This window comes from Ornithorhynchus anatinus, chromosome 18 (genome assembly GCF_004115215.2).
Source record: "Ornithorhynchus anatinus isolate Pmale09 chromosome 18, mOrnAna1.pri.v4, whole genome shotgun sequence".
Taxonomy (NCBI): Eukaryota; Metazoa; Chordata; class Mammalia; order Monotremata; family Ornithorhynchidae; genus Ornithorhynchus; species Ornithorhynchus anatinus.
This window is the reverse complement of record NC_041745.1, coordinates 27074543-27097454: the sequence shown is the minus strand read 5'-3', so window position 1 is coordinate 27097454 and position 22912 is coordinate 27074543. Positions and strand designations below refer to the sequence as shown.

Below are 22912 nucleotides of genomic sequence, written 5' to 3'. Positions count from 1 at the left end.
GGGGTATGGTTAGGAGTTAGGGTACCGTAGAAAAGCTGTGTGGCCTAATGGATAGAGCATAGGTTTAGGAGTCAGGAGGACCTGGGCTTTGTAGTCCCGGCTCTGACCCTTGTCTGCTGCATGACTTTGGGCGAGTCACTTCACTTCTCTGGGCCTCAGTTCCCTCGTCCGTAACCCGTGGATAAAGACTCTGAGCCCCATCTGAGCCGCGATTAGCTCGTATCCACTCCAGCACTTAGAGTGTGTGACACGTAGTAAGCGCTTAACAAATGCCTTTTAAAAAAAGAGTTGGACAGCCACGACTTCGTTTGAAAGATGTGGGTAATAGGAGACTAGAAAATGATTTAGCTAAGGTCTCCCAAAGAGAGGTGGGACCAGGAAGTGTTTCGTACAGTGCTCTGCAGACAGTAAGCACTCACTAAATACCGTGGATTGATTGACCGGAATGTATCTGGTCCCCACCCAGGTGGACTACGAGAGCGAAGAGGAAGAGTATGCGGAGAGTGACAATAACGAGGACGAACGAGAGGACGAGGAGGGCGATGGCGAGGAGGAGCAGGACAATGAAGCCGGTCTGCTTCTGGAGGGAGACGGTCAAGCGCCTTCCTCCCTCGGTCACATCGGGGGAAGACGGGCCGGAAGCCAGGCGGACCAAATGGCCGAGCTGAGGATTCAGGCCGTGAAGAACATCCATCCAAGCATACAGGACTACGCCTATGATCCGGTGGAAGGTCTGTGGTGTGAGGTAAGGAAAAGAGCCCAGGCTCGATGGGCTGGGATTGTTTGTGATGGACGTGAAAGAATGCGAGTGTGAAACCAGGAAGACTCAGAATCCTGGTTTTTTGTTCGTTTCCTGGGTTCTTTCGTCGGGGGCGGGCAGGGCCGGGGGTTTTATTTATGTATTTGTTAGAGCTTAGTATGTGTCAGGCTCCATTGATAAACTCTGGGATAGGCCCATGTTAATTAGGTCGGACACAGTCCCTGTCCCACAAAGGGCTCACGGTCTGTGTAGGAGGGAGAATAGTTATTGAATTCCCATTGTACAGTTGAGGAGACTGAGGTACAGTGAAGTAAAGTGACTTGCCTGAGGTCACGCAGCAAGCAGTTGGCAGAGCCAGGATTAGAACCCACCTCCTCTGACTCCCAGGCCCACGTTCTATCCACTAGGCCACACTGCTTCCCAAGGAGAAACTTAAAGCGAGGTCCCCGGGTCTTGCTGTAGATGCCTCCTCCTCCTTTTCTGGGTAGAACCCCTTAATCTAGAACCAGGCGGGCCTGGGGGTCAGAGGATCTGGGTTCTAATCTCAGCTCTGCCAGCTGTCTGCTGGGTGACCTAGGGCAAGGCACTTCACTTCTCCACACCTCAGTTACCTCATTTGTAAACTGGGATTTAGACTGTGAGCCCTGTGGGAGACAGGGACTGTTTCCAACTTGATTAGCTTGTATCTATAGTGCCTGGCAAATAGTAAGCACTTACCAAATACTATTTAAAAAAACAAATCTGGCCCCCACGGAGCCTAAGTGCTAAAGATGAGCAGAGTCTGGATCAAACCAGAATTGGTTCTAGCCCCTGTTTGGGGAAGAGACCCAGCGGAACATGCCCGCCTGTCCCCAGTGACTGCTGGGGGTTGTGGTCCCGAGGGGTCCACATGTGAGCGCTTCACCCAGAACCCCTCAGCTCCCCCGTCACCCAAAAGGGGGACAGAAGTTTGAGGCGACCGAAGAGCCCCCAAGCCAGTCTGGGCTGGGTGGGTTTTGAGGTGGGATTTGAGGCACTCTCCTTAAACTCAGCATCCCCAGTCTCCACAGCCATTTTGGGGCTCAGAGCTTGTAGGGACTCACACCCTGGAGAAGCAGCGTGGCCTAGGGGATAAATCACAGGTCTCGGAGTCAGAAGGACATGGGTTCTAATCCTGGCTCCACCCCTTGTGTGGTGTATGACCTTGGGCAAGTTACTTACCTTCTCTGTGCCTCAGTTACCTCACCTGTAAAGTGGGGATTAAGACTGTGAGCCCCATCTGGGACAGGGACCTTGTCCAGCCCGATTACCCTGTATCTACTCCAGCAGTTGGTGCGGCGGCTGGCATGTAGTAGGCGCTTAATGAAATACCATAATTATTATTATTATTATTGTTGGAAGTCTGTCCTTGTGTTTCTTCTCCTGTGGTTTCCACATGCAATGAGGAGGTTCTTTCTGTAGCCCTTTAATGGCTGGTAGTAGTTGCCAAGTGCTTAATTTGACCCCCGAGCACGAGCCCTAGGAAGCCGGGCTGCTGAAGCCACACGACTCATAATTTACTGCTATTTCCAAAGGAGCGGGGATGAATTGGTGAAACTAGCTCGTGCTGTTTCCATCAACCGATCGATGGTATTTACTGAGCGCCTACTGTGTGCAGAGCACTGTTCTCAGCGCTTGAGAGAGTACAGTGTAACAGAGTTGGTAGAAATGTTCCCTGCCCACAGTGAGCTCACAGGCGTTAATATAAATGACAGATCTGTAGATGAGTGCGGGAGGGCTGCGAGGTGGGCTGAATAAAGGCAGGGCGACGCAGAAGGGAGTGGGAAAAGTGGAAATGAGGGCTTCGTCAGGGAAGGCCTCTCGGAGGAGATGTGCCTTCGATAAGGCTTTGAAGGTGGGGAGAGTCATTGTCTGTCGGATCCGAGGAGGGAGGGCGTTCCGGGCCAGAGGCAGGATGTGGGCGAGAGGTCGGCAAGCGAGATAGACGAGATAGAGGCAGAGTGAGTAGGTTGGCCCGTCTGTTTGCACATCTTCCTCTTATTGGTAAACTAGGATGGGCCTGGCACCCCCGTTGGATTATAAACTCAGTGCGTCCTCTACACGTTCTGGTCCCTTCCCAAACGCTTACTCCAGAGGTCTGCACACAGTAGGGGCTAAATGAAGGGCCTGGGCTCTAATCCCAGCTCCGCCACACGTCTGCTGTGTGACCTTGGGCAAGTCACTTCACTTTTCTGGGCCTCAGCAACCTGATCTGTAAAATGAGAATACGAGTGCGAGCCCCATGTGGGACAGGGACCAACCTGATTAACTTGTATCAACCCCAGCGCTTAGAACAGTGCTTGGCACATCGTAAGCACTTAACAAGTACTATTATTATTATTATTATTATCATTATTGTTATTATTAAATGAGTGCTATCGGAAGAGTCACCCCATTAAGATAGCCAGGCCGGATGACCTCATACGCCGACCTTCAGGTAAGGGCCCTAAGCTCCTTGGGGGCAGAGAATGTGTCCGTTTATACCGTTCTGTCGTACTCTCCCCAGCACTTGGTACAATGCCCCGCACACAGTCAGCGCTCAATAAGCGTGATCGGCTGCTTGACCAGCGTCGCCGTCCCCAGAAACTGGTTGCCGCATCCCTTCTCGGGTCAGGATTTGGGGTCCCAGGTTTCCTACAGGACCTGAACCCCGCCCAGAGAAGCTCCCGACCCCAGGGCCATCTTCCTGTGCTTCCTCTCCAGGTGACCCTGAAGCTGCCTCTGATGAAGGTGCACTTTGACCTGTGCTCCCTGGTGGTCTCCCTGGCCCAGCACGTCGTGGTCTACGAGACCAAGGGAATCACCCGCTGCCTCCTGAACGACACCACCAAGAAGAACGGGGAGAGGGAGCTCGTTTTAAACACCGAGGGGATCAACCTTCCGGAGCTGTTCAAATACGCCAGCGTACGTAAGCCGCCGTCCGGACGTGCTCCGGCCGACGAGCGGAGCCCTTTGATTTCAGCCCACGGACCCGCTCCCCTCTGCTCTGATGCGGAGATGATTCAGGAGGGCCAAAATAGTCTCTTTTTTACGTCTGGGCCCTTTTATTGTTATAATATTTCTCGAGTGCTACTCTTTTATTCTTCTGATACTTGATAACCATTTACTATGTGCCAAGCATTCTTCTAAGCTCTGGCACAGATACAAGGTAATCAGGTTGGACACGGTCCTTGTCCCACATGGGGCTCACAGTCTTCATCCCCGTTTTACAGCTGAGGGAACTGAGTTACAGGGAAGTGAAGTGACTTGTCCAAGGTAAGGCAGCTGACAGGTGGTAGAGCCGGGAGTAGAACACAGATCTTTCTGACTCTCCGGCCCCATGCTCGATCCCTGAAGCCCCACTGCTTTTCACGTATTACAGGCCAAGCCCCGTGCTAAGCACTAATGTCGATACAACATTATGAGGTCGAGACAGCAGTTCCTGCCACCGGCGGGGCACTTTGTCAACAATACTTAGCCTCGAAGGAAGGCCGGGCCCTCCGAAGTAAATGAATTGAGCCTCCGAGGGGCCGGAGGGAGCCTAGTTTACCGCAGAACCTTCGTCTATCCCAGAATTCCCAAGGAAGTTTAGAGTCGCCTGAGCCGCGCTGAGGTCTCCGGGAGGACAAGTCGGCAAGGCCTAGCGGAAAGAGCGTGGACCTGGGAGTCGGAGAACCTGGGTTCCAGTCCCCGCTCTGCCATTTGCCTCCTGAGCCAAGTCGCTTTGCTGCTCTGTGCCTCGGTTTCCTCAACTGAAAAACGGGGACCACCCCTCCACCCCCATTCTCCCCCCTACTTCAACTGCGAGCCCCACGTGGGACGGGGACCGAGTCGGATCTGATTGTCTTGTATCTGTTGCGTAGTACGGTACTTGGCACACAGTAAGCATTTAATGAGCACCACAGTTGTTATCCTTATGAAGTCAGGGGTGGGAATCTCCCACCCTACAGGGTCCCGGTTGTTTCCCCGGGGCCCGAGCCCGGAGGTCACATCGATCCCCTTGCCCCCAGCTCAACCGGCCCCTCTCCCGCCCCTCTCGTCTCTTGAAATTCTTTCTGGGCCGTTACCACCATCTGGAATTTCCAGTGGATCCCGTCCATCCGAGCAGCCCTTTCTTGTCAAAACACCCTTCTTCCACAGTCTTCTGCTGGGCAGCTTCCCCTGAAGGCTCCTCCCTCGAGACCGAGAAAACCGAGAATAAAGAAATCCCCTCCGCTTCACGGGGTTCGGTTTCCTGTCTGGGTGGTTTTGTCCGTGTAAATTGGACAGCAGACAACCAGACTCTGTCTGGGCGGATCGCCTGGCTAGTGCCAGGCACGACCCAGGTCTGCAGACTAATAATTGCCTTCCCTGCGACAGATGAACTCAAGTTAGGCTAAAGACCCAGTCGGTCCTGGCTGGAGTCAAGGCTCTTGTTTTCTGAGGCTGATTCATCTCGATTGATGGCCCTTCCTTCGCCTTCTCGGGGGACTTGTCCGGCAGGCTTGGTAGATCCGCCCGGAAGGAAGTGAATTCCTGCTAATGAGCTTTAAGTTGGCTTTGTTTCACCTCGTTCCTCAGGCGTTGGAGGAGAGTGTGATTTTGTATGGAGCCAGTCCACACTGGCATCACCTGGGCCAGCTTTCTTGTCACCCGGCCGCCCTGCTGCCTTACATAAGGAGGGATGGAGGGCAAAGGGAATCGATCCCTCTGCGGTATTTACTTAGTGCTTACTGGGTGAAGAACGCTGTACTAAGCGCCTGGGAAAATACTGCAGAGTTGGTGGGCGCAAGCCCCGTCCTTTACAGTCCAGCCGGGGAGGCGGACATTATAATAAATTCCAGGTCTGGGGGGAAGCAACAGAGTACAGCAATATATATATATATATAAATGCGGTGGGTGTGGAGAGAACTCCCAAGAGCGTAGGCGATGCGGAATGTGGTGCAGAAGCAGTCAGGGAAGGCTTCCTGGTGGACAGATGATTTTAGTAGGGCTTTGAAGATGGGAGACAGTTGGTTGGATGTGTTGTATTCTCCCAAGTGATTAGGATTGTACTGTACGTTAGTACACAAGCGTTTAATACAGTGCTGTGCACACAGTAAGCATTGACTGACTGATAGAAGGGTGAGTGCCTTAAAGCCAACGGTGAGGAGTTTCCACTGGATGTATTGTACTAAGTGCTCGGAACAGTGCTGTGCACAGAGTAAGCACTCAATAAATGCCATGGATGATGATGTGATCATCCATGTGATTGGCTGTTTCCTTCTCTCATCACCCTCCCCAGGCCCTGGATCTGCAGCGTCTCTATTCCAACGACATCCACGCCATGGCCAATACGTACGGCATCGAGGCCGCCCTGCGGGTGATCGAGAAGGAAATCAAAGACGTGTTTGCCGTGTACGGTAAGGAGCCTGCCGGGGGAGGAAGGGGCTGGCTTGTTCAGCTGTCGGTTCGGCGACTGCCTGAGGGAAATGGTAGAAAATAATAATAATCTCCAGTACGGTACTTGCTGAGCTTCCTCGGGCCATCCGGGAGGTTGATGCTTTTTCTTTATCTCCACTTAATGGTTGGGGAAATGGTGGCCAGGAAGATGTAAGCCACTGGCCCGAGGCTGTGAGCCCTCCGGGAATCCCGTGCTGAGGCGGCCGTTCCTTGGGAAGACGTACCAGAAGCAGCGTGGCTTACTGGTTAGAGCACGGGCCTGGGAGTCAGAAGGACTTGGGTTCTAATTCTGGCCGTGCCATGTGTCTGCTCTGTGACTGTGTCTCTCAGTGGAGTTGGATTACAGGTGGAGAGTTTCCAAGGAAGGCAGAGCGTGTGGGAATTGCTAGAAATCCATTGGATTTCCCTACTCCTGCCCCCAGCCCCAACCCCTTGCTTCCCGATCTGTCATCTCCCGAGCTGGGGGCTCAGGGCCTGGTCTGTCTGCCAGTCATGTGGTAGTAATGTTGGTGGACATATGGCATCATGGGTGGGAGTTGGGGTCTTGGCACCCTGCCAGCCAGGAGAGAGGGCCCGGGAGGGCCCTTTCATCTCATCTCATCTTTCATCTCATCCCCCTCATCTCTCCTTTCCTGATGGCTGATTCTCCCCAACAACGTTCTGCCCGGCAGGAATCCAAGTTGATCCTCGCCACCTCTCCCTGGTGGCAGATTACATGTGCTTCGAAGGCGTCTACAAACCACTGAACCGCTACGGGATCCAATCCAACTCATCCCCTCTGCAGCAGATGACATTCGAAACCAGCTTCAAGTTCCTGAAGCAAGCCACCATGATGGGTCAGTGCTCGGCCCTTAATTACCTTTACATTTCCCTTCCTTTTCCTCGCCCTCCCCTCCCCTTGGGCTCTTCGGTTCCAAACCCACCCGTCCTTAGAGGCTGGGAGGGGTGAAAGCCTTTATTTAGGGTCCTCATCCCCTCCCTGTCTCTGCCCCGTGGAGGGTCCCGTCAGCCAGTAGAGAGCTGCCCGGTAATCAGAGCCCATCCTTGTGATCCGAACAGGTGCGCAGGACGAGCTGAGATCGCCTTCGGCGTGCCTGGTGGTGGGGAAGGTCGTCAAGGGAGGAACCGGCCTGTTTGACCTCAAGCAGCCCCTGAGATGACGATGGCTTAGGCGACCGACAGCAGGAGGCCGCACCGGGGAGGCGTCCATCAACTAGGCCCGGAGGCTTCACCACAAGGCTTCCTGACGTGGCGAGGAGGTGCCCCGGACAGCAGGCCAGGGATCGGACCTCGGCACCACCGTTGACTCGCCGGGTGGCCTCGGCGTCCCCTTGTGAGAATGGGGGTCACGATCCCCACTTCAAGGGGAGGGGATCATCTGCACAGTGCTCTTGACCGCATCAGCAAAGTTGTAATTTATGTGCTACTAAAACCGGGTTGGTTTTTTTTTTTCCTTCATTTTCCTACAATGCTTTGTGGTCAGTCATCTGACCCAGTCGTTTTAACTCAAAGGACATGAGGTCTTGCAGCTCGGCAGGGGGGCTTCGAGGGGCACAGAGGCCCGCTGGCGACTGGGATCCACATCCGCCCCATCCCTTCCCATCGATGGGCTCCCTTGCTCATATCCTGGTGTCTGGGTGTGGGGGGTGGGGGGAGCTTGCGGCCTTCAGATTGCCCTCAGGCTTGTGTGAGATCGTGGCGTTTGTCTAACGCTTAATATGTGCCGGGCACTGTACTAAGCTCTGGGGTGGATACAAGCATGGGGCTTGTATCCTCATGGGGCTCACAGTCTTAATCTTCATTTTACAGATGAGGTCGCTGAGGCCAGAGAAGTGAAGTGACTCGGGTCATACAGCAGACAAGTGGGGCGGAGCTGGGATTAGTGGGATTATCCACCAGGCCCCGCTGCTTCCCTGCCCGTGTCCGGAAAGGGGCTTGCTCTGGGGGGGGGTGGGTCCGAATCTGCAGACGGTAGGCCACCAGGCTCGGCCTCAGAAAACAGCTGGGTAAAGCCCCCTTCGGCAGTGCGGCCCCCCAGGGAGCGGAGGCTAACTCCACGACCTCCCCACCCCAAGCCCTCTGCTGTGGGCAGCAGCCTCTCGTGGCCGGCCTGAGTTGCGAGGGGGCCGGCCCGAGGCCGGAACGAGCCGAGGGCCCCGGATAACGATCGGACGCGGCGGCGGGCCCGCCGGGGACCCGGGCAGAGAGCAAGTCAACGTTTCCTGGCAACTGGAGTAAACACAAGATCCAGAACTTCCTGGAACTGAATTCTTTAAATGCTCCCTTGGCCCAGGGAGTCTGTTTTGAGTCTTGTTTCACGGTGACGGCACACACAAGTGGTTTCCTTTACTGGTTGCCTTCCTCTTTCCGCAGCCAGGCCAGAGAAGGGCCTCCCCCCTCCCCCCCGTCTCCTGCATCCCCTTCCCCACGAACCCCTCCCCTAAACAGCCCTTCCCACGGCCAGTCCCAACCCCAACCGGGTGGGAGCTAGAGGGCTTATGGCTGTCATTATCATTAATCGCATTTTCTGAGCACTTACTTTGTGCAAAGCACTGTACTAAGTGCTTGGGAGAGTACAGATACACAGCGACAAGCTTACAGTGTAGTCGGGAGAGAGACATCCATTCATTCAATCGTATTTCTTGAGCACTTACTGTGTGCAGAGCACTGTACTGAGTGCTTGGGAGAGGTCAATAAAGTAGACATGATCCCTGCCCTCGAGCTTACAGGCCAGCAGGGGTAAGGAAGGCAGGTAGTTGATTAATAATAATGGTATTTGTTAAACCTTACTGGACTAAGCAGGGAACATGACTGCTAATCCCGTTGTACTCTACCGAGCACATTGCACTCAATAAATATAATAATAATGATAGTATTTGTTAAGCATTCACTATGTGTCAATCACCATTCTAAGCACTGGGATAGATACAAGGAAGGTTGTCCCTCGGGGGCTTACAGTCTTCACCCCATTTTACAGATGAGAGAACTGAGGCACAGAGAAGTGAAGTGACTTGCCCGAGGTTCCACAGCAGACAAGTGATGGAGCCGGGATCAAATCCCATGACCTCTGACTCTCAAGTCCGGGCTCTTTTAAGAGAAGCAGCGTGGCTCAGTGGAAAGAACACACGCTTGGGAGCCAGAGGTCATGGGTTCGAATCCCGGCTCTGCCCCTTGTCAGCTGTGTGACTGTGGGCAAGTCACTTCACTTCTCTGTGCCTCAATTCCCTCATCTGTATAATGGGGATGAAGACTGTGAGCCTCACGTGGGACGACCTGATTACCCTGTATCTACCCCGGCGCTTAGAACAGTGCTCTGCACATTCATTCAGTAGTATTTGAGCAGAGCACTGTACTAAGCGCTTGGAATGTACAAATCGGTAACAGATAGAGACAGTCCCTGCCCTTTGACGGGCTTACAGTCTAATCCGGGGAGACGGACAGACAAGAACAGTGGCAGTAAATAGAATCAAGTTTCCCCACCTGTATTACTGAATGTTAGAAAAAAGGGCACCGTCACCATTACTGTGGGTGACTGTGGAGAAGAAATACTTCTAAATGTTTTGATTTTTCCCTCGGCAAGGACTTGGGCAGCCACCCCCCTGCTCCTCTCTGGCCCAGGCCTCCCTCCGCCTCAGGCAGAGTGTCACGTGGGGCTTGGGAACGCACTTGAGAAAGGGTCGGTGGTCTTACAGCTGCAGCAACATCAGCGGCTTGGTCAGGCCTCTGGCCTTAGTTTGACCTCCGCCCTTACTGCTTTCTCAATTTCCTTTTCCACCCAGTTGAGCAGTACTCGTCACCAGCTCTGCACACAGTAAGTTCTTAATAAATACAGTTGAGTAAATGAGTGCATATTGAAGATAGCTGGGAGCAGGAGCGAGGGGTGAAGGGAGGAAAGCAACTTAGCTGTGGCAGTGGACTGGAACGTCGGTGTCGGGGCTTACCGACTCCCGGGAACCTCAGCAAATAGCAGAGGATAATAATGTTGGTATTTGTTAAGCGCTTACTATGTGCCGAGCACTGTTCTAAGCCCTGGGGTAGATACAGGGTCATCAGGTTGTCCCACATGAGACTCACAGTTGATCCCCATTTTACAGATGAGGGAACTGAGGCCCAGAGGAAGTGAAGTGACTTGCCCACGGTCACACAGCTGACAAGCGGCAGAGCCGGGATTCGAACCCATGAACTCTGACTCCCAAGCCCGGGCTCTTGCCACTGAGCCACGCTGCACCAGATGGATCACCGGGTTGCCTGTATCCCTACACTGGTGAAGCCCTGGGCCCATAGTAAGCGCTTAACAAATACCAACATTATTATTATTATTATTTCCACTAAGCCATGCCGCTTCGCTAAAATATGTAAGCAGCTATAATAATAATAATGTTGGTATTTGTTAAGTGCTTACTACGTGCAGAGCGCCGTTCGAAACGCTGGGGGAGACACAGGGGAATCAGGTTGTCCCACGTGGGGCTCACAGTCTTCATCCCCATTTTACAGAGGAGGTCACTGAGGCCCAGAGAAGTGAAGTGACTTGCCCACAGTCACCCAGCTGACAAGCGGCAGAGCGGGGATTCGAACCCATGACCTCTGACTCCCAAGCCTGGGCTCTTTCCACTGAGCCACGCTGCTTCTCTATGAATCTACGCCACTTATTATTACTACTACTACCACTTCTACTATTATGTGGGCAAGTCACAACTTCTCTGTGCCTCAGTTCCCTCATCTGGAAAATGGGGATTAACTGTGAGCCTCACGTGGGACAACCTGATGACCCTGTATCTACCCCAGCGCTTAGTGCAGTGCTCAGCACATAGTAAGCACTTGACCAATACCAACATTATTAACTACTACTATTCTCACCGCTTCATTCATTCATTCATTCAATAGTACTTATTGAGCGCTTACTAGGTGCAGAGCACTGTACTAAGCGCTCGGAATGGACAAATCGGCAACAGATAGAGACAGTCCCTGCCCTCTGAGGGGCTCACGGTCTAATCGGGGGAGACGGACAGACGAGAACAATGGCAGTAAATAGAGTCGAGGGGAAGAACATCTCATTAAAACAATAGCAAATAGAATCAGGGTGATGTACACCTCATTAAACACAATAATTAGGGTGATGAAGATACATACAGTCGAGCAGACGAGTACGGTGCTGAGGGGATGGGACGGGAGAGGGGGAGGAGCAGAGGGAAAGGGGGGAGAAGAGGGTTTATTAGGGTCAGTAGTGTTATTTACTGACCCTAAGGAGCTCCACTCCTCCCCAGAGAGCTGTTTCATGAGTGGGGGGAAAGGAACTCAGAAAGGAGGCCTGCGTAAGCAGCCACAACACCCCTTCCCCCGGGGAACCCCAAATGAACCCGGGTCTTTAGATCTTCCTTGCTTCCAGCGGGGGCTGAGGGAAAGCCGCGTCTAGCACCGGTGCTGAACGTTCCTAGACATCAGATCTCAGGGGACTGGTAACAGTCGTGGGTCAACGTGGGGTGAAGGAGCTAGGTGGAAGGAACCAGTGTGGCTCAGTGGAAAGAGTCTGCCACTTGCCTGCAGTGTGACCTTGGACAAGTCACTTGACTTCTGTGCTTCAATCTCCTCATCTGTAAAATGGGAATCCAATATCTGTTCTCTGTCCTCCTTAGAATCAGCCCCATGTGAGATGGGGATTGTGTCCAATCTGATTAACTTCTGTCTACCCAGTACTTGGTACGTAGTAAGTGCCTGGTTTTTTTTGTTTGTTTTGGTTTGGTTTTTTACGGTATTTGTTAAGCACTATGTGCAATGTACTGTAATAAATGCCCGCGTAGATAGAAGCTAATGAGGTTGGACACAGTCCATGTCCCATATGGGGCTCCTGGTCTTCATCTCCGTTTTAAAGATAAGGACGCTGAGACACAGAGAAGTGATGTAACTTGTCCGAGGCCTCACGGCAGAGGCAGTGCGGGGATTAGAACCTAGATCCTTCTGTGCTCTAACCACTCCGCCACACTGCTTCGCTGCTGGGTTTACCAGAGCAGCTGGACCCCCCTCATCTGACAAGTGACATGAGAAGCAGCGTGACCTAATGGACAGATCTCGGGCCTGGGAGTCAGAAGGACCTGGGCTTTAATCCCGACTCGGCCACTTGTCTGCCGTGTGACCTTGGGCAAGTCGCTTCATTTCTCTGGGCCTCAATTCCCTCATCTGTTCAGTGGGGATTGAGAACGGGAGCCCCACGTGGTACATGGACTGTGTCCAACTGGATTAGTTTGTATCTACCCCAGTGCTTAGAAAGGGGCGTGATAGATGGTGCTTAACAAACACCATCATTATTATTACCATTACTGCTATTATTAAGTAGGAGTGAGGTGTCCAAACCCTCTCCGGACCCTCCCGGCTTCATCTCAAGCTTCTCAGTCAGCGGGGCGGGATGGCTGCCTCATGAATTCCCCCGCCGAGGTCCGTACCAGGAGGCAGATAAACTCGTCGATGGAATGAAGACGTTCCAGGAGAGGTTGGAAACCCACTGAAGCCCCGGGGATGATGGCGTCGGTCCAGGCGGCTGCATTTCCTGTGGGAGGAAACACCTGCAGTTCCTTCATTACCGCAGCCGCTGGTAGCCAGACCCCGGGCTGAACTCTTCCTCTTCCCTCCCTTCCTCCTCCTCCTCCTCTTCCCCAATCAGCTGGAATCCAGCCCACCGCCTCACCAACGGCACAGTGATTATTCCCAGCTCCCATCTGCACTGGTTGGGGATCCCGGTCCGGCCCCAGGCCTTCCTCTCGGCCTTCTATGGGGCTTCCGGCACGGTGAGGATTGGGGTTCTAATCCTGGATCTGCCACTTGTCCTCTGTGTGATCTTGGGCAAGTCACTTCACTTCTCTGGTTCTCAGTTCCCTCACCTGCAAAGTGGAAGTCCAATACCTGTTCTCTCTCCCCTACTTAGGAAGCAGCATGGCCTAGTGGATAGAGCGGCTTAGTGGAAAGAGCCTGGGCTTGGGAGTCAGAGGTCATGAGTTCGAATCCCAGCTCTGCCACTTGTCTGCTGTGGGACCTTGAGCAAGTCACAACTCCTCTGGGCCTCAGTCTCCTCATCTGTAAAATGGGGAGTGAGACTGGGAGCCCCATGTGGAACTGGGACTGGGTCCACCCGGGGCCGCGGTTCAGGAGTAGCACCTGTGTTTACCAAAGGAGGGGATTGCAGCGCAGTGGTTCTGGAGCTAAGTGGAGTATCATGGATTTCCACAGAGAACCATTTTGGGTGTCCTAATGCCATCTTGAAGTTCCGTAATGTTCCTCTCGGGTCAGTCAGGGAGTGTCCCAAGTTCTCTACTGCTGGCCCCGAGTCCCTGTTGGGTCAGCTTTGGGAATAATAATAAAAATAATAATTGTGGCATTTGTAAAGTGCTTCCTATGAGCCAGGCACTGTACTAAGTGCTGGGGTGGAAAGAAGCAAATATTGGGTTGGACACAGTCCCTGTCTCACATAGGGCTCACAGTCTTCATCCCCATTTTACAGATGAGGCGGCTGAGGCCCAGAGGTGAAGTGGCTGCTCTAAAGGGAACATTTGAGAGCAAGAACCTGTTGCCGTGGCAAATAGATGGGGGGGTGGGGGACATGTTGATTTGGATCGCGTCACGTGAGGGAGCTTGCAAACTCTGGAAGAATTACCTGATCGATTCTGCCCTCAATCCCATGCTACTTGCTCCTGGGACAAGGGCAATTTGGCTTGCACACGAGAAGCAGTGTGGCCAGAAGGATCTGAGTTCTAATCCCTGGCTCCACCACTTGTCTGCTCTGTGGCCTTGGGCAAATCATTTCACTTCTCTGGGTCTCAGTTGCCTCATCTGTAAAATGGGGATGAAGACTGTGAGCCCCATTTAGGACGTGGATTGTCTACCCCCGCGCTTAGTACAGTGCCTGGCACATAGCGCTTAAAAAAAAACCAAAAAAAAAAAAAAGGCGGGGGGAGGGGGAGGATCTTGAAATCTGCAGTCTATTAATGAAGTAACCGCTCCTCAACATCTTGCTTTAAATAGGGCTTGGCCCTGATCATTGTTTTGAATGAGAAGCAAATGGGTTATTTGACCCTGGCAGTGGAATGGAGAGAGGAGGATTTGCCTTTGAAATGGTGACAGCCAGGTGCTAAACACCGTATTGACACAGGCAAATCAGCCATGGTAGTAATAATAATTCTGGTACTTCTTGAGCTCGTACTACTTGCCAAGCTCTGATCTAAGTGCTGCTAAGTTTGGCAGATGGGTTCCAAGTTAATCGGGTTGGACACAGTCCGGTTTTTACAGATGAGGTTAACTGAGGCACAGAGAAATGGAATGACTTGCCCAAGGTCACATAGACGAGTGGCAGAAAAAAAAAGCATTAGTAAATCCGTTGTCTTAGGCTGCTGAGTCGTCTCCGACCCATAACGACCCCATGGACGCATTCTCCCAGAACGCCCCATATGCAATCGTTCTGGTAGTGGATCCGGAAAATTTTCTTGGTCAAAATATGGAAGTGGTTTACCACTGCCTTCAACTCTGTTCCATGCCCTGCTGCCCAGCACAGGTGAGTTTTGACTTGTAGCAGATTGCCTTTCACTCGCTAGCCGCTGCCCTTGCTAGGAATGGAATGTGTATAATAATGTTGGTATTTGTTAAGCGCTTACTAGGTGCAGAGCACTGTTCTAAGCGCTGGGGTAAACACAGGGGAATCAGGTTGTCCCACGTGGGGCTCACAGTCTTAATCCCCATTTTACAGATGAGGGAACTGAGGCACAGAGAAGTTAAGTGACTTGCCCACAGTCACACAGCTGACAAGTGGCAGAGCCGGAATTCGAATCCATGACCTCTGACTCCAAAGCCCGTGTTCTTTCCACTGAGCCACGATGTATGCCTCTCCTTGACTCTCCTGCCCACAGCCGACGCCGGAAGAGGACTGGAAACTCTCCAGGTGCCATCCCGAGATGGGGTAAAACCATTAGCAAACTAGCAAACCGAGAAAGTGGCAGAGACCGTTACTAAGAAGGTTATCTGGACTGCTAATCAACCCAACTGAAAAGGGAACTGGACCTATCAGAGGAGAGGAATTTTTCATCCGAGTTTGGTAAGTTAGAGTCTTAGGAAACACAGCCACATTTTTTTATTTGAATTAATAATATTAATAATTGTGGCATTTTTTAAAGCGCTAATGTGCCGAGCACTATTCTAAGCACTGGGGTAGATACAAGGTAATCAGGTTAGACACAGTCCCTGTCCCACATGGGGCTCACAGTCATCATCCCTATTATACAGATGAGGTAAATGTGACTGAGCCACAGAGAAGTAAATAATAATAATAGCTATGATACTTGTTAAGTACTTATCGTGTGCCAAGCACTGTTCTAAGCACTGAAATAGGTACAAGTTAATCAGGTTGGACACGATACCTGTCCCACATGGGGCTCACACTCTTAATCCCCATTTTCCATTCATTCCATCGTATTTAATAATAAATAATAATAATAATAATAACGTTGGTATTTGTTAAGCTCTCACTATGTGCCGAGCACTGTTCTAAGCGCTGGGGTAGATACAGGGTCGTCAGGTTGTCTCACATGAGGCTCAAAGTCTTAATCCCCATTTTACAGATGAAGTAACTGAGGCACAGAGAAATGAAGTGACTTGCCCACTGTCACACAGCTGACAAGTGGCAGAGCCTGGATTCAAACCCATGACCTCTTGACTGCCAAGCCCATGCTCTTTCCACTGAGCCACGCTGCTATTGAGTGCTTACTGTGTGCGGAGCACTGTACTAAGCTCTCAGAAAGTACAATTCAGCCAAAAGAGAGACAAGCCCAGCCCACAATGGGCTCACAGTCTAGAAGGGGGAGACAGACATCAAAACAAGTAAACAGACATCAATAGCATCAATAGAAATAAATAGAATTAGAGATATATGCAAATCAGAACAAGTAAAACAGGCATTAATGTAAATAAATAGAATTGTAGGTATGTACATGTATACACAAGTGCTGTGGGGTAAGGGGGTAGAGTAGAGGAGGGAGTAGGGGCGACGGAGAGGTTAAGGAGGAGCAGAGGAAAAGGGGGGGGCTCAGTCTGGGAAGGCCTCCCGGAGGCGGTGAGCTCTCAGTAAGGCTTTAAAGGGGGGAAGAGAGCTAGTTTGGCGGATGTGAGGAGGGAGGGCATTCCAGGCCAGAGGTCGGACGTGGGCCAGGGGTCGACGGCGGGACAGACGAGAAGGAGGCACAGTAAGGAGGTGAGCGCAGCAGAGGAGCGGAGTGTGCGCGTTGGGAGAGAGGGGAGGGGAGGTAGAAGAATGTAAGATCATGGAAAGCTTTGAAGCCAAGAGAGAGGAGTTTTTGCTCCATATGGAGGTTGATAGGCAACCACAGGAGATTTTTGAAAAGGGGGGTGACATGTCCAGAGCGTTTCTGTAAAGATATCTGTAGAAGGATAATACTTCAGGTAGTTGTTAAATTTGATGAGATCCAATTTAGTGGCGGAGGTAAGTACATACTAGCCTTCGTCACTGAATAACCAGCTCACAGAACACACTCGCCACTGGTGCGGTGCCGCCCTGAAGAAAAGCAGCCCCCAGTCCACTGGCCAGCCCAAGAAGGATCTGTTGTATTGTACTCTCCCAAGTGCTTAGTTCAGTGCTCTGCACACAGTAAGTGCTCAATAAATATGATTGAACTTATTAATTTCCAGATGTTTTCCCCACCGTCATGCGAGGCAGAAGCTCTGACCCAGGAGTTGTGGCCAAAAAGAGGCCTGCCCCTGCCCCAAATTCTCCGCCTTTGTCCTCATTTCCAAGAAAGCAGCCTGAAGTCAGTCAGTCGAATATATTGAGCACTTACTGTGTGCAGAACACTGTACTAAGCACCTTGGAGTATACAATAGAACAATAAATAGACGCATTCCCCTCCCACCGGGACGGCAGTATGTCGGGCCCATTGGGCTGTGTGACTGTCAGCCATGTTTACCTCCTGACTAAAGAACAGTTGGTTGTTCTAGAAAAGCAATGTGAACCAAGTGGATACAGCACAGACCTGGGAGTCAGAGGGAGCTGGGTTCAAATCCTGGTTCCACCACGAGTCTGTAGTGTGACTTTAGGCAAGTCACTCCACTTCTCTGGGCCTTATCTGGAAAATGGGGATGAAGACTGTGAGCCCCCTGTGGTGCAGGGACTGTGTGCATCCTGACCTCCAGTGCTTAGAACAGTGCCTAGCATATAGTGAACACTTAACAAACACCATAAAAAAATTTAAAAGGCAGAGGGGAGATCTGACCCCTTGGTTCATAATCACATCGATAATGCTGACTGTAGTATTCGTTAAGCGCCACTATGCACCAAGCATTGTATTAAGCAGTGGGGGAGATACAAAGATAATTAGATCAGAAACAACCCTGTCCCACATGGAGCTCACCTCCTAAGCAGGAGGGATTGAATCTGGATTTTACAGAGGAGAAAAGTAAGATACAGAGAAGCGAATTGACTTGCCCAGGGTCACACACAGGAGGCGAACAGCAGAGCCAGGATGAAAACTCAAGTCCTCTGACTCCCTGGCCCGTGCTCTTTCCACTGGGCCAGCTTCTCTTGCCAGCACCGAGGTCAACCGATATGAAAAGAATTTCAGCAATGCCACGTTTAATCTAGAGCAGGACTCGGCCTAGCCGAGCAGGGGCAGCGATCCCAGCTTAGACAACCGAGTTTGTTTTTTGGGGGCATTCTAAATGCTAACCACGCTCCATGGCTAGAGAGAGAGGGAAAGCAGCTTTGGCAGGCCAACCAAGCCTTCCTCAGGTCTTATTGTTGGTTGCCATGAGGACAGAGAGTCTTTCTTTCCCCCTGGGTAATACAATTTGGCAGATCTCTGGCCCTGGGCTCGCTTTGAGTTTGGGTTCACCAGCACCCAACTGGGACACAGTCCCATCCTCAGGTAAGCAAGAACAGGGGGATTAAGCTCTTTCTCTCTGCTCCCTTGAGTTCATTAATTCAATCGTATTTATTGAGTGCTTACTGTGTGCAGAGCACTGGAATAGACTCTTGGGAGAGGATACTAGAATAATAGACACATTCCCTGGCCACAGTGAGCTTAGACAACCGAGTTTGTTTTTTTGGGGCATTCTAAATGCTAACCACGCTCCGCAGCTAGAGAGAGAGGGAAAGCAGCTTTGGCAGGTCAACCAAGCCTTCCTCCGGTCTTATTGTTGGTTGCCATGAGGACAGAGAGTCTTTCTTTCCCCCTGGGTAATACAATTTGGCAGATCTCTGGCCCTGGGCTCGCTTTGAGTTTGGGATCACCATGACCCAACTGGGACACAGTCCCATCCTCAGGTAAGCAAGAACAGGGGGATTAAGCTCTTTCTCTCTGCTCCCTTGAGTTCATTCATTCAATCGTATTTATTGAGTGCTTACTGTGTGCAGAGCACTGGAATAGACTCTTGGGAGAGGATACTAGAATAATAGACACATTCCCTGGCCACAGTGAGCTTAGACAACCGAGTTTGTTTTTTTTGGGGCATTCTAAATGCTAACCACGCTCCGCGGCTAGAGAGAGAGGGAAAGCAGCTTTGGCAGGTCAACCAAGCCTTCCTCCGGTCTTATTGTTGGTTGCCATGAGGACAGAGAGTCTTTCTTTCCCCCTGGGTAATACAATTTGGCAGATCTCTGGCCCTGGGCTCGCTTTGAGTTTGGGATCACCATGACCCAACTGGGACACAGTCCCATCCTCAGGTAAGCAAGAACAGGGGGATTAAGCTCTTTCTCTCTGCTCCCTTGAGTTCATTCATTCAATCGTATTTATTGAGTGCTTACTGTGTGCAGAGCACTGGAATAGACTCTTGGGAGAGGATACTAGAATAATAGACACATTCCCTGGCCACAGTGAGCTTACAGTCTGGAGACGACGAGTGAGATTCTGTACTGGTCTAGACTGTAAGTTTACTGTGGGCAGGGAACTTATCTGCTACCTCTGTTTTATTGTACTTTTCCAAGTGCTTAGTATGGTGCTCTGCACATAGTAAGCGCACAACAAATATCATTGATTGATTGATTGGTCCAGGACTGTACCTAGCTGACCCAGATTCCTCCACATTGAGCAACAAAGGAGGAAGGGCGAGATCAGGCTTCAGATTGGGCGTGGACACGATTCCAACTTGACAATAGACTGGCAGCTGAGGGGTTGGAATGGGCGGATGGGAGGCAGAGAAACTGAGGCACACAGAGGTCGCATGACTTGCCCAAGGCGACAGAGCAGGCAGCTTGCAGAGGTGGGGATTAGAACCCAGGTCCTCTGACTCCCTGGCTTGTGTTTTTTCCACTGGGCCATGTTGCTTTTCAAAAGTTGGTAGACATGATTCATGTCCTCAAGGAGTTACAGCCTAGTGGAATTCAATCAGATCAGACACAATTCCCGTCTCTCCTGGGACTCCCGGTTTGTGTGAGAGAAAGAGAGAGAGAACAGGTATTGAATTCGCATGTACAGGTGAGGAAACTGAGGCTCACTGAAGTTGGCCCTTGCCTAAGGTCACACAACAGTTAAGTGGCAGAGCCGGGATCAGAACTCAGGTCTTCTGACTCCCTGGCCTGTGCTTTTTCCGGTAGGCCACACTACACCCGATTCTACTGGCCCCATCCACCTTGTGAACTCCCCTCGGTGGACTTCAGTCAGAAGCCTTCATGGGAGCCCCTACTGCTGCCGATTCCTCTCCCTTCCCCTCGCCCCACAGGAAGATATGGGTCAGACTTTGAGGCAGTGACGGAGGGAGGGGAGGGCCAACACCAAACATAAATAAGGTCAAATGGAAGCAGTCACTTTGATAGATAGAGCGACTTTAGTCGGAAAGGCTTTAGTGGGGTTATTTTGGCAGGTTGGAGGATGGTGGGGGTTAATTGGGGAAGAATTGGTGAGGGGAGGGCCTTAGCTATGATTTATAAGAGATAATAATAATGGTAATTGTGGTTTCCGTGAGTGCTTACTGTGTGTTGAGCACCACACTAAGTACTGAGGTAGTTAGAAGATGTCAGATTCAGTTCCTGTCCACCTCTGGCTCCCAGTCTAAAGGGGAGGGAGATTAGATAGAATACTAATAATGATGATGATAACTGAGGTGTTTATTAAGCGCTTACAATGTCCAGGCACTGTACTAAGCACTGGTAGATACAAGCAAATCAGGTTAGTCCCGGTCCCGGTTGTACATGGGGCTCACTGTCTCAATCCCATTTTACAGATGAGGGAACTGAGGCACAGAGATATGAAAGGACTTGCCCAAGGTCATTTAACAGGCAAGTGGCGGAGCTGGGATCAGAAGGCCTGGGCTCCTTCCACTAGGCCAAACAGCTTCACGGGGACTGGGGTGTGTCTAGAGAGGCAGGGAAGATGTTCCACGAGTGAAGGGCAGCTTGGGCACACACTTCATTCATTTAATCGTATTAATTTAGTACTGACTGTGTGCAGAGCACTGTACTGAGCGCTTGGGAGAGTGCAATACAACCATTAGACACATTCCTTGTCCACGATGAGCTTACAGTCTAGAGGAGGGGAGAGAGACATTAATATAAATAAATAAATTACAGCTATGTATATAAGTTTTCTGAGGTTTTGGGAGGGGAGAACAAAGGGAGCATGTCAGGGCACCGCAGAAGGGAGTGGGAGAAGAAGAAAGGAGGGCTTAGTCATGGAAGGCTTCTTGGAGGAGATGGGCCTTCAATAAGGCTTTGAAATAGGGGAGAGTCATTTTCCATTGGATTTGAGAGAGGGAGGCCAGAGGCAGGATGTGGAACATTACCCATGAAGCTCCAAGTAGAACTTTTCTCTGCATCACAGCTCTTCCATCATCACCCCTATTTTCAATAACCCAGCTTCTCCCCTATTCCACAATTGAGGTTTTTATTAATCCAGCTTTCACGTGGATCAGTTTCCATGCATCTTTCTTCCAAGGATGCTCGCAAGGGCTTCATATATATCATCTCATAGATCTTTCCACGAACTATTTAGGAGAGGTAGGGAAATATTATCCTCATTTTCCAGTTAGAGTAAGAGCAACTGAGAGAGGTTAAATGACTTGCTCAAGGTCACACAGCTCATCACCAGTGGAGCTGGAAATCAAATCCAAGGTTTAAGAGTCGCACCCTTCCAATTTGGTTAGCTCATGGACTTTTTCTACGAGAAGCAGCGTGGACTAGTGGATAGAACCCGGGCCTTTGAGTCAGAAGTGCCTGGGTTCTTATCCTGGCTCTGCCACTTGCCTGCTGTATGTCCTTGGGCAAGTTACTCCACTATTCTGTGCCTCAGTTCCCTCATCTGTAAAATGGGAATTAAGCTGTGAGCCCCTCATGGGACAGGGGCTGTGTCCAACCTGATTAGCCTGTATCTACCTCAGCATTGAGTATAGGGCCTGGCACATAGTAAGCACTTAACAAATATCTGTCCCCACCCCCCACCTCCCACCACCTCAAACTGCCTGTTTGCTTTTCCCTTGTGTTAAATGGTACTCCTCCAAGTGCTTGTTATGGCTTTCTGCATATGGTAAGTGCTTGATAAAGATGATTGACTGATTGATTAGACTCTGAACCTCAAGTGAGACAGAAATTGAATACTGATTATCAGTGTCTGGTAAACAATAAGTGTTTAGCAGATGCCATTACTTATTTTATTTTATCTTCTCTCCACAGTGGTCAGCTGTCAGCTGCAGTCAGCTCTGCCAATTCCCTCTCCCTGCTCCATTTTCCTGTTTGTATTCGTACCTGAGGATGACCCTTCACATCTTTCTCTCCCAGGGATTTGTTTCCTCTTCCCAACCGACCCGCGACACTGCTGATTTGTCACTTTTCTTCTGTCTCCAGAATGTGCGCTCAGAAGCCCTGGTGCTTTTATTAAGTGCAGCTCAACTGCTATTACATTACAGAATTTAATCTTGCACCAATCAGGCCCTGGCTCTGGTCCAGAGTGGCAGGAATCCAGAAGCAGAGAGACTCTCTCTCTGTTCTGGGGTTTTGTTAAGAGGAGAAGTATTTAACTGCTGGTTGAAAAGGCACGAAAATATTTGCCAAGTTTGACCCGGGGCTCCCGCTGTCTTCTGGATCCAACACGGGACTGCGACACCCCTAAGGGACAGGGACTGTGTCCAACCTGAATATTGCATATCTACCCCAACGCTTTGGACATTATTTGGCACGTATGTGGCCTACTGGAAAGAGCACAGGCCTGAGAGTCAAAGGAAGTGGGTTCTAATTCTGGTCCTGCCGCATGTCTGCTGCGTGACCTTGGCCAAGTCACTTCACTTCTCTGGGCCTCAGTTACCTCATCTACAAAATGGGGATTGAGACTGTGAGCCCCACGTGGGTCAGGGACTGTGTCCAACCTGATTTGCTTGTACGCACCCCAGCACTTAGTACAGAGCCTGGTATGTAGTAAGCGCTTAACAAATATTATTATTCTTGTTTCTGGCAAATCCCATGGCTGCAGACTGGATTCCTGCAGCTTTGACTTGGAAGAGAACAGGGAATGGAGTCAGTTTCACTTGGATCTGTGACCTTTGAGCATTCGATATTCGCCCCACCCTCAACCCCACAGCACTTGTGGTCATATCTTGTCTTAAGCAGGCGAGTCGTTTCCCACCCATAGCGACACCACGGCCACATCTCTCTCCATCTGCAATCGTTCTGGTAGTAGATCTTTAGAGTTTTCTTCGCAAAAATACCAAAGCGGTTTACCACTGCCTCCTTCTGCAAAGTAAACTCGAGTCCTCACCCTCAAT

At 51.0% G+C, this 22912-nt stretch overlaps 1 protein-coding gene across 1 annotated transcript in view; it reads left to right on the top strand.

Moving 5' to 3' along the window:
- Positions 1–7636, top strand: part of POLR1A (RNA polymerase I subunit A) — a 67392-nt gene extending 59756 nt beyond the window's left edge. The window contains exons 30-34 of the mRNA XM_029083473.1: positions 467–745; positions 3482–3682; positions 6021–6138; positions 6850–7014; positions 7238–7636. Coding sequence (XP_028939306.1) covers positions 467–745; positions 3482–3682; positions 6021–6138; positions 6850–7014; positions 7238–7338 — 864 coding nt within the window. The 3' untranslated portion in view covers positions 7339–7636. The remainder of the gene's footprint in view (positions 1–466; positions 746–3481; positions 3683–6020; positions 6139–6849; positions 7015–7237) is intronic.
- The last annotated feature ends 15276 nt before the right edge of the window (positions 7637–22912 follow it).